The sequence below is a fragment of the Onthophagus taurus genome, chromosome 7 (genome assembly GCF_036711975.1).
Source record: "Onthophagus taurus isolate NC chromosome 7, IU_Otau_3.0, whole genome shotgun sequence".
Classification (NCBI taxonomy): Eukaryota; Metazoa; Arthropoda; class Insecta; order Coleoptera; family Scarabaeidae; genus Onthophagus; species Onthophagus taurus.
This window is the reverse complement of record NC_091972.1, coordinates 2,236,070-2,248,327: the sequence shown is the minus strand read 5'-3', so window position 1 is coordinate 2,248,327 and position 12,258 is coordinate 2,236,070. Positions and strand designations below refer to the sequence as shown.

At 33.2% G+C, this 12,258-nt stretch overlaps 2 protein-coding genes and 1 long non-coding RNA gene across 5 annotated transcripts in view; 1 reads left to right on the top strand and 2 right to left on the bottom strand.

Annotated features, from left to right (window-relative positions):
* The window catches only part of LOC111421286 (KH domain-containing, RNA-binding, signal transduction-associated protein 2-like), a 249,709-nt gene that overhangs the window by 100,486 nt on the left and 136,965 nt on the right, over positions 1–12,258 (top strand). The gene's annotated exons all lie outside the window — the stretch shown is intronic.
* LOC111421281 (uncharacterized) lies at positions 4,282–5,415 on the bottom strand. Its single transcript, XR_002707175.2, has 2 exons — positions 4,747–5,415; positions 4,282–4,685 (listed from the first exon to the last, which is right to left on the bottom strand). It is a non-coding gene; the product is annotated as an uncharacterized lncRNA (long non-coding RNA).
* On the bottom strand, positions 9,609–12,173 carry LOC111421275 (cylicin-1-like). The gene is made up of 2 exons (XM_023054419.2): positions 9,960–12,173; positions 9,609–9,906 (listed from the first exon to the last, which is right to left on the bottom strand). Exons 1-2 carry the CDS (start codon positions 12,111–12,113, stop codon positions 9,805–9,807), a joined length of 2,256 nt encoding a protein of 751 aa, XP_022910187.2. The 5' UTR covers positions 12,114–12,173; the 3' UTR covers positions 9,609–9,804.

The following is a 12,258-nucleotide window of genomic DNA, read 5'->3' as shown; positions in this document are numbered from 1 at the left end:
TCAAAGAAGAGATTTCATTACAGAATAACGTTGTTTTAAAATCAACGTATTTTTAGGTTCTAAACGCAAAAATATTTTTTTATAGTATTAAAGACGATATTTTTATTATTAATTATACATATAATATATAAAGAGAAAATATATTTATGCTACAAAAATTTAGTAAAATATTCCTCTAAATTTGAAAGTCCTCCAAGTTTAAATTTAGGTTTTCTTTTATTGGGTTCATCAATAACTTTTAACCAAGTTATCCAAACGGTTGCTTCACCATCATTTTTGTTAATATTTTGAACACCGGTGTCATCATTTTTCACTTTTTCCTTTTCTATCCCAATTAATCCCTTTTGATTAATCGGTTGTGAAATAGAGTACACCCCAATTACTTACAAGCAAAGAAAACAACTCAAAGCTTCATCTAAAAAATTTTAATTTAATTAATATAATTTTCTTTATAAAGTACAATAATTAATAATAAGAACTTATTCTTGTAGGGGAGATAATTTTGGTTGAATGACATAAATGATAACAATTTTTGTGGTATTTTTATATGGAAAATCCTTGACTAATTCAGGATATTTTCCTTTCTTTTCAATAATGTGTAATCATTTCCCAAATTCTGACATTTACAAAGTTATCGCGAATTATCTTGCGGTTATGATGTGATATCTAAAATCAACTGTTTAAATTTAACAACACGACTAAACAAATATTTATGTCGTTATGAGGATTTTTTTATCATTGATGTTTTACTATTAACATTATTTCAATTACTTAAAGTGTAAAAGCAGATTATAGCAGAGTAACAAAGTAATCTAGGCAGAGTAATCCAAATTAGGAGGCTACATGAAAAAGTGGCAGAATTCCCCGTGGAAGCAGAGTACTTCACCATAAGAAAGCACTCTTCTGCACAGTCCTGAATAATAACTAAAGTAACAGAGGACTCTGGAGTAGTGAAATTATCCTCACTAACATATTACATTTCATTTCTGTCCTTGAAAAAGTTCTTAAACGGTATATCCGTACGGTGCCATTGGTATCTGGTCCACTAAGTCGCCACCAGTATGCTTATCAAACGGGAAAATCAGCAGAATTGGCTCTACATAACTTAGTTGGCAGAGTCTCCAGGACGCTGTAGGATAAAGAAATTTTGATTTGTGCGTTTCTGGATATAGAAGGAGCGTTTAACAACGCAATACCACAATCTCTTGAAAGAGCTGTTCTTGACAGGGGAGTGGAAGCAAATATAACGGGTTTGATCCGCAATATGCTTGATAGTAAAATAGTTTCCAGTTTCTTTCTTCGAGATTTCGTGCCATTCTCCTTCGGAAGGCGTAAGATTTACTGTGTACAAAACATCAAAATCAATTATAAAATCAGACTTTTCCGCTCTAAAATCTTCTCGTTCCTCCAATGCTTTTACTTTCGAACGTTGGCCTTATGGTTGATGGAAATAGGCTTTGTGTACATCTTCAAATTTCTGAATCAAAGTTTCTTTTAATTCTTGGCTCCATCTTGTCATATCAAAAACAATCGAGAATTGAAATTGCAGCATAAATCTAATTAGTTTTACGATAATGCTTTAATATTTTGTCTCTCGTAGCCTGAAAACTAACAGTAAGCTGCTCTTCGGCAGCCTTTCGATCTGTCTTTCGGTCCCATGCAAATATTTTACTCTCAATATTATCTATTAGTATATTGATACATACAACCACCATAGGTAATTTGACGTACTTTTCTCCTCCGAGTTTCTTGGAAAGTATTTGAAAGTTGACTAGTAATTTATGCACTACTTCTAGCAATATCCATTCTTTGTCCTCAAGAGCATATGGTTTTAAATCAACAACATTTTGACACAATGCACCAAGCTTATGCTGATGACATTGTCGTTATGGTCAAAGTCGAGGATATTTAAAGTTCTCCTGGTGACCCTAGATACCATTTGCGCTTGGTGTATGGGAGAGAACCTCTCAATAAACCCGCAAAAGACAATTGTTGTGCCCTTCATCAGGAAACGAAAGTTGGATGGATTAATCCTCCCAACTATCCAAGGTGAAGAAATTCCTTTCTCAAAGGAAGTCAAATATCTAGGAGTAATCCTAGACAAAACCTCGTCATGGCCATTTACAGGGAGTTTTGCACAAAGCTAGACTATCCATGTGGACTTGTCGCAATCTTTGTGGAAAAAATTGGGGTCTTACCCCTGAAAGACTACTGGATCTATGTGACTGTGGTTAGACCTATGATCACATACGGAGCAGCAGCGTAGTATAGGAAAGTCCCACAGACTGCAGTTATTAGTAAACTTTCACGAATTCAACGAGTAGCTGGATTGGCAATCTCTGGTGCGATAAGCACAACGCTTGGCCTATTTGCTCTGCATTTGCATATAACAACCATTTACAGATTTAGGCAATATGCTCAAAACTGTTCCGATATGTCCTACCAATGGGCTGCGGAAGACATTATAAGCACTGATACTGTGCTATCAATGCCGTCGATTTGGCGGGATCACTATCAGTGATTAATGCTCGATACCAGGATTGTACTTTAGAGAGTTGAGATTCGATATTCATCGTAAGGTTTTAAATTAAATTACCCTAGGGTTGAATGTATGACGAAAAATAGTTTATTTAAACTGGCAAATCGGTGCTACAGCTGTTTCGGTTTTACAATTAAACCTTCCTCAGGCACGACTGAAAGAGTTTACAATATAGAAAAAATAATAACATAATCCATAATTTTGTTTTATTTTTATATAAAAAAAGTTAAAAAGCCAAATGGCTGTGTTACAATTTAGGGGAACTGCTTGAAGAGCGTGTTTGTTCCCTAAAACCTGTTAGCAGGGCAACAATGCTAAATTACATGCCCTACTGAACATTTTTAACAACTTGTCCAACCTTGAATTCACCATAGAACTAGAAAACCAAAATAGCATAAATTTCCTTGACCTAATAATCTCCAAAGATTTAACAGAAAATAAACTAAATTTTAACATATACAGAAAACCTACTACCACAGATGCCATTATCCCAAAAAACTCATTTAATTGTAACAGTCACAAAGAAGCTTCATTTCGTTTTATGTTCGACAGATTATTCAAAATACCCCTACAATTCTCCGATTTCACCACCGAAGTTAAAAAAATTTTAAACATAGGTCTCAATAATGGCTATAGTTTCTCTGACATTCAGCAGATATACTTAGATTATAGATATTATTTTTTCTATATTGTAAACTCTTTCAGTCGTGCCTGAGGAAGGTTTAATTGTAAAACCGAAACAGCTGTAGCACCGATTTGCCAGTTTAAATAAACTATTTTTCGTCGTACATTCAACCCTAGGGTAATTTAATTCAGGATTGTACTGCCTGAGCGGCAGTCTTGATATTTGCATGTTCACAGATGAATCAAAAACGCCGGAAGGTGTCGAAGCAGGAGTATACTTCCAGACACCTCGATTTAAGCAAGCTTACAGCCTGGGTTTGTTCGGTACTGTATTCCAGGCGGAAGTATTTGCTATTGACATGGGTGCTAAAATCCTTCTTGAGAGAGGGGTGAAGAACATGACAGTAAGAATTTTCTCAGACAGTCAAACCACTCTCCAATCGCTGCAAGCCGTGAAAACGGTGAATGGTTAATGATTGTAAGAGAACATTAAACACACTGAGTTGTGATAACAGAGTTTCTCTGATCTGGGTTCCGGGTCACTCTGGGGTTGCTAGCAATGAAGTGGCAGATGAGCTAAGATGAGAGGACAGCCCTAAAGCGTTTGTGGGGTCGGAACCAGCAGTTGGTGTATTATTTGTGATGCTGAAGTGGGCTGAAGAGAGACTTCGCCTACTGTAGACCAGTTCTCCTGGAATGAGACATGCTAAGGTAAACCCTGGAATATTTTAGGACTTGCCCGTAGCAGCATAAAAGTTCTAATGGGTGTCTTTACTGGGCACTGCTGATTAAAAGCACACCTCAACTTGTTCGGTTTAGCCGACGATGTTGAATGCCACTGCCCTGCCGTTAAATGAAATTTGATAACGATTTCTATAATATCTATAATAACAGAAAACTTGAAATTACGAAAATTAACAGAATATCTTTTGAATTCTTAAAGCCACAGTCAGTTTTTGGTAGGTCATCATATATCATCAAGATATTATCGATCAATACTTGGTGATATGGAGGATATTAGTTCGATATAACAGCATATGGTAAATGTTAATGAGTTAATTAATATTTTATTGTACGAAAACTAAATTTTCTTAATATTAAAAATAAATCATCACATATTATATTATTTATTTAATTTTATTTCTTAATATCACAAAGAAGCATAAATTACAAATAGCAAAAAATAATACTAGAAAAATTATTTAATGTTCCATTAAAAAGTAAAATTTCCCCCAATTCTAAATTTTGGTTTTCCTTTATTAGGGCCATCAATAACTTTGATCCAAGTTCCAATGAGATTATATCTATCATTTTTGCTATTCAATATAATCGTTGCTACCGTATCATCACCATCTTTGGAAATATCTACACCACCGGTATTATCGTTCCTCTTGACTCGTTGTAAATTTACATAACCCCCTTTTTCATTTTCGATCCTTGTTAACTCCTCTTGATTAATTGGTTGCGGCGCAGAGTATACAGCAATTATAAAAAGACAAAGAAAAATTGAGAATAACTTCATCTAAAAAAAAAAGTTAATTAATAAATTTTGTTGTTAATTAACACGATTATTAAGAACTTACGTTTACAGATAAGATAATATGGTTAGCGTCTCGACGAGTTGAATGCCTACCTTGAACTGCGAAGAACTGGTTGCTATAAGATTATTTATAGCGGTTGCATGACGTAGACTGATAACAACTTTGGCGGAAAAAAAGGGAAAATCCTTTTCCAACTTGGTTACATTAAATCTTTCTTCTCGTAGATAATTGATTAAACGCTAGCGATGTTGACAAATCATTCGAGGATTTATCTTTCGATTAAAGGTCATTGGGAAGTCCAACAAACTAATCAACGTTTTAAATTTAAAAACTTAATGATAACGTTATAATTATGTTATGGTGAAGTTTTATATTTTTATTTTTAATATTATAATTTTTATTTAAAAAGTTATTACATGTGTGGGTAACTTTGTACTCTTTTATCTCGGAATACCCAAAGGTAAAAAAAAAGAATAGGCTTCTTTCATTAAAACCAGACTGACAAGTTGTGTATACGCCTCCCGAGAGAGAATCGAAGCGAGCAGAAATGAGAAAATCCCCCAAGGATCAACGGTTCAAAGACCGAAGAAAATATGTGAAGCTTTATATCTTAGGATTCTTTGCTTAGTATTTTATTTTAACACTCCGACACAATAAATTAACACAAATAATCAATAATAATAATAAAAAATTTCGGTTTCTTTGTGTTTATCCTTTCACTGTCCCAGTTATATTAAGTGTGGGTTTCGATTTGTTAGGTCCATCGATAACTTTCTCCCAAACAGCAGTAACATCATGGTTTTTGCTCTTAGAAAGAATTCGAACTGTAGCTACTGTGTTCCGACCTACTTTTTCAACATTTATTTCCGCCCTGTTATTTTTTGTAAAAGGTCTTTTTGATTGATATGGTGTCCCAGATATTTTCGATGAATTTGGTTGAGGTTCTTCATTTTCTTGTGTTGCAGGAGCTGAGTTTATACCTTTAATAGTGATTAATACGCAAAGTAATATTACAAAACGATACATCTACAACAAAAAATTATCTTGGATTCAATTATAAACAAACTTTTTAGTAATAAATAATTACCTTAATAATTTTGTGTTCTTAGTGCCCAATTAGAGCAGTTTCTCATGAAAAGTGAATCAACCAACAAAGATTTACTCTGTCTTATAGTATATTTATTGACGTAATTCAGCGATAACATCCGGTAAAATACCTCTTACAAGATTTCACAGAAATAACCGCTTGACCTTGCACAAATCTAAGTGGTGATTAATGATATTTTGTGCTGTTTCTTTTCCAACTCAATTTTAAAACAATTTTTTGTATTAAATTCGCAAACGCTGGATTTAAATCGATAACAAAAGTGTGCGTAATGGCGTTTTAAATGCCCTCACCTTTTCTCATTTGCTTAAAATTGTTCGGTGTCACGGTTGCCAAAACACGAAACAAGCGAACGAACGTAGTAAAAAGAAAGTCCCAAAAACGCGAAAAGCACGTATTGTGCACTCAGTTTTAATTAATGGTACTCGTAGTCCTGCGGAATTGCCGCTCGTTTGTGCTGGAGGCAATCGATTTCGTAGGCAGCTTTATTTTTAAAATGTCAACGCTCGAGGGTTGACCGATATTTAAATCGACGCTATTGTTATTCTGACGAGAATCAAAATGTACAAAAAAAAATTTGGTATGCTATCGCAACAATAATACAATGTCGAATTTGACGCGAACCGTTATCGAGATTGGTCTGGTACCTGTCCAAAGTTTACCAGTCCAAATCTCTTTAAAGCTTTGGCTATGGTAAAATACGCGTGTAAATCAAATACAACCCTGGTGTCAAAGAAAAACTTAATGCTATCATTTGATATAAATAGTTTGTAGACAATAAAAGCAGTTTATTTAGAACCCACTGTGTACTATATTGCGATTCAAACAGAAAAGGATATTAAACTAAAACTGGAACTAATAGTAGCACTATCATTAGAACTAACACTAGACCTAGAACTAGTAAGTTTCGGGTTTAGCCGTGCGTCTCTAGTCGGCTAAATCTGATGTAGTGTTAGTTCTAGTTTAAATTGTTGTGGAGCGCTAAACCAAGAACTAGAATCTTAAGAGACGTACGGCTCTTAAAATATTAATGATTACTACATTTCGTTCACTCCCGAGAAAAAGAAAAACAATATAATAAATAATCCAGCCCATTTGTAATTAATAACTAAAAATAATCTCTGAAAGAAACATTTTAACCTAAGAAGGAAAATAATATTTTATAAATGTACTACATAACATAGCAAAACAGGACGAAAGCCTCCGAAGATGGCGTAGATCGCCGAAACGCGTCAGGCAGAGTGTACAATTAAAATATCAATAAAAGCATAAATATACGTTTAATTATTTCATATATACAGGGTGTCTCCGAAATGCGTGTACAACGGAAGACCACAGATTCCTTGGCTCAAAATAGGTCGATTTAAGTTAAGTTATCTATATCCAAAGATGCTTCGTTTCGCCGCTAGAGGACTTCAAAGTTAGCAAAAAAAATTCTTTTATTTTTTATAACTCGAAAACGTGTAAATTAATTGAAACCATTTTTCAGAAGTGAGTTCCTAGGTTCAATTAACGTCTTTTTATCGTTTTTGATACAATTTTAGAAACACAGGAATGATGGAAATGTCATGTGTTCACCGGATATTACTCCATATTTTTTTTTTCTGGCTAGGCGACTATTATATTATTATAATTTTTGATTAGCCCATTTAGTTCTAAACCTTTTTTGTCTCTTATAAGATTTTGATTACATAAGTGGTTAAGCCAGAAAAAAGGTATTTTTAAATAGCTAAATATCGTAGATGACAATGATTTCAACTATTTGCAATTTATGTTTAACGTGAATACACTTCTGAAAAATAGTTTCAATTGATTTACGCGTTTTCGAGTTATAAAAAATAAAAGAAATTTTTTGCTAATTTTGAAGTCCTCTAGCGGCGAAACGAAGCAATTTTGGATATAGATAACTTAACTTAAATCGACCTATTTTGAGTCAAGGAATTTGTGGTCTTCCGTTGTACACGCATTTCGGAGACACCCTGTATATATTGATAACAAGGATCCACACCATGACTATATTTAAGTAAAAAAGCCATCTAATACCATTAATAATAAAAATACTATTAATAGTAAAAACATCTATTAATATTATACAGGGTGTGTCAAATGTCCTGAATATAGCCAAGAACTTCGCCATTTGTGGTTTTAAAGAAAAATGTTTAAAATAAAAAATTCTTTATTAATTGTGGCGCATATTTTGGCGATATTTGCTTGTTTGTATTGTTCCGTTGCTATGGCAACCAACATTGTTATTTTAAATGGGATGCGTACAAGGACAGTAGAATCTAACAGGACTGCTACATCCATTGTTGTGACAACCTGCCCGCAAACTACGTCATACAATTTGCCACGCCCAGCTCTATCCGTTTGCTGTGGTTTTAGAGGTTATATCGTAGACGTATTCATATTATTTTTGAAGTTTTATTTTTTTAGACGTATTAATGTCTATCATGTAACCTCTAAATCTCTAAAAACACACAGCAAACGCATAGTACTGAGTGACAGTTAACAGGGCGTGGCAAATAGTGTGACGTAGAGTGCGGGCAACCAATCCGTAGTGGGCTACAAAAATACAATGCATGTAGCAGTCCTGTTAGATTCTACTGTCCTTGGGATGCGTATGTTCTTTTTGCACATTTTAATACAGGATAAATCCCTCTACATGATGAACATATCAAATTATATGGTTGTATTAGAAAAAAATCGAGAAAAAATGCGTTCTCTGAAAATATTAAATCAGCTAATTACAATCAAAGGAGGCGCCGAAATAATGCCTACTTTGCTTGGCAGCTTTAAATGTCAAAAAATTGTCAGTTTAAACAAATTGCAGCTTTGATTGTAATTAGCTGATTTAAGACTTTCAAAAAACGCATTTTTCTCGATTTTTTTCTTATACAACCATATGATTTGATATGTTCATCGCATAGATATGTAAAAAAGATATATGCATCCCATTTAAAACAATGTTGGTTGCCATAGCAACGAAACAATATAAAGAAGCAAATATCGCCAAAAAATGCGCCATGATTAATAGAGAAACTTGTATTTGAAACTAACCACAAATGGCGAAATTATTGGCTATATTCTAGACATTTGACACACCCTGTATAATGAAACTAATTTTATTAGTTATGCATTTTTCGATCATTTATCTATCTTAAATTATCGAAATAGAATTAGTTTATATAACTAGTAGTAGTAGTTAGCTAATTTTTGACTAAAAATTCTAGATAATATGACTAAATTTTAGGTAGTTTTCCCACATTATTTTTCTCAGTGTACAAGTAGAAATATTCTGGTTTAACGACTCCAGACGCACGGCTAAACCCGAAACTTTCTAGTTCTAGGTCTAGTGTTAGTTCTAGTTTTAGTTCAATAAAAATATATAACTAGAATCTTAACAGACGTGCGGCTAAACCAAAATGATTCTAGTTCTAGGTATAGTATTAGTTCTACAAAGTAACAGTACTAGTGTAAAAATAGAACTAACTCTAGACCTAGAACTAGAATCATTTGGGTTTAGCCGTCTTAAGAAACTTTCGGCTAAACCCGAATGATTCTAGTTCTAGACATAGTGTTAGTTCTGGTAACAGTGCTAGTGTAAAGGTAAAGCTAGAACTGGACATTACTTGCAAAGAATGATGAGAGAGGCTATAGAGATTCATCGACATGGGAATAACATGAATAGAGAAAACGGCTAGGAACTCAACCGCACATAGAAGATGTTAGTAAACACAACAAAATCTTCTCCACCCGGATTTGACAAAAACAACTTAATTGACAATTAGACACTAATTAGTATCTTTTTACGTATTTATCGTCAAAATTTTATTAAAACCAGCATTATTTAAATTTACTTTGCACTAATAAATTTATTTCAATATGTTCCACGTGTTATATTAACAAAGAAAATCTTTTCTTATTCCTACAACAATTATTCTAAACATTACTTGAGCTACCCAATATTCTCTTTCTTCTTAAAATTAAATTGTTTTTCAAGTTTTATTCTTCCTTTTAGATTTTGAGTGACTCGATGTTGTAGCCTGCCTTCTTTGCTGTTTCTTTTTTACATCTTTTACAACTCTACTGTTATTTTCCTACGGACAAAAAAAGATAATTACTTTATACCATTTTATTTATTCTAACTAACCTTATTATCATTGTTATCGCGTCTATTTGGAGATTTCCCATTATTTTTTGAAGCAACTGAAATAATGTCCGTTGAAACAAACATATCATTATTATAATCTTCATCATCTTCAATTTTGATACTATTGCGTTGTTTTTTATTATTTCGTTTATCGGGCCGAGTTGATAAATCACTTAATCCATAATCATTAGTGTTTGAAGATAATGTTGATTTTGACGTTCCTTCGTAAGTTTTATGTTGTTTTAAATGACGTAGTAAATTATTTTCTTGAACAGAAGCTGTTTGCTGCTTTTTGTCATTTTCTGAGTTAAAAATCTCGTCATCAATCACACCATCTGGTCGTTTAGTTGAAAACCATTCGCCTTTTGGCATTGTTTTTTCGTTAGATTTGTAGTTATTGCTCGAATAAAATTTATGGGCTTGCCGTGCTTCGTCGTAATCAAATTTGTATGGATCAAAGGATTGATCATTTGAAGGTTGTGGGCGTTTGTTGTAATAACTGTTCCAATTTGGATGATTTCCGGTATAAGGTCGTAAATTATTCATTTGAAAATTTTGCGTTAAACTATCATCATTTGAACCAAACATATTTAAGACTTTTTCAGTACATTGATTTTTTTGTGAGGGACAAGGATTTTTTTGCGTTCCGCAAGGCCCTTTATTTGAACAAGGATTTGCATCTGTACCACAGGGGCTCTTATTCAAGTTACATGAACTTCCACAAGGAGAAGCTGATCCTGAACATGTACTAGAAGATGGGATTTCAACTTCATAATCATTTGATGGCGGTTCACAAGGACCGTTACAACCGCTGTTTTTGATTTTTTTCGATTTTTTTAGCAAATCATTGCTATCATCTTCATAAGAAGGAATATCATTTTTATTATAATTAATGTTCATAAAATTCTCATAATCATTTCCACCAGTTGATGATCCATAATCATCATATTCGGCATTATTACTTGATGACGGCGTAGATGATGATACATAATTCTTGGTTGTTTTCAACTCATCGTATTCATCACCTGTAACTGCTACATTTTCACCCCTTTCTAATTCGGCATCAGAAAACTCATTTTTATATGAAACTTCTGGTACATGATGACGCTTCGTTGCTAATTTATCAAAATCCATATCATTCCGAATCGTTGTATGCTTTAACGGTGGGATATGAACCACTTTTTCACTTTCAGTACTTTCAAAATCTGAATAATCGACGTCTTTAATGTGTTTGGGTGATATAGTAAGTGGAGATATGTTATCACTTTCTTGGATATCACTAATTTTAATATAGATTGATTTTATATTCGGATCATACTTTCGTTGTTTATTTCCTTCTTGATATCGACGATATTTATGATTTCTATCTTCATCATCAGATTGAAAATGTTTTATGAATCTGGTGGTTCTCATTTCATCTTGAGTGAAGCTTGATGCAAGTTCGTCCTCATCGTTTAACATGAATAGTTGGAAACCTTTTTGTTTATGTTTATTGTGAGGGGAATCAGTTTTAGGGAGATCATTTTCATCTGAGTATTCATACAAAATACTTGATTTTAAAGGTTTTAGTTTTGGTGTATTCTTTAAAGTATCGATTTTTTTTGCAGAAGGGTGTTGACGACATTGGCAAGGTTGTTTATTTTTACATATCTTACACACTGCATTCCTTTGACGTTGATGGTCAGAATTACGTTGGATATAATTTTTGAACATTTTTTGATAGTTAAAGTCATCGTAACCCACATTGTTTTCGTCGTACTCGTCGAGATCGTAATAATTTAAGCTTTTCATTTTGTTATTATTGTTATTATTATCATCATCAAAAAGGATTCCATTTCTTTTGATTGGCTCTGAAATTATTATTTCGTAATTAAGATTTGAAGGTAGCTGCATGTTATTTTTATTATAACGATAACGAAATTTTTCTGGTTTTTTAGTATTTTGTTCTGGATAACCATCATCTTCATATTCAGCAAGGATATTTTCATGATTTAATCGATTCACGTATTTTAATAAACGTAACATTTTGAGTTTGGAAATGTAATCTTGATTGTAAGGGTCATCGGGATCTTTAATTCTATGTGGGATTCGATAAGACAAGGAATGGTGAGTCAATATTAGGAACATTCCTAGAATATGGTGGATTGTTACCATTTGAAACGTTGCAACATAATAGCTCGCACTTATAAAGTATTATGGTGATACTTCTTGCGATTCATAATCAGTAGACAGATTAATTAATCTGCTTGAATCTGTCGTGAGATTTGATGTTTTTGACGGGTGTTTGTCACAGCTTGAC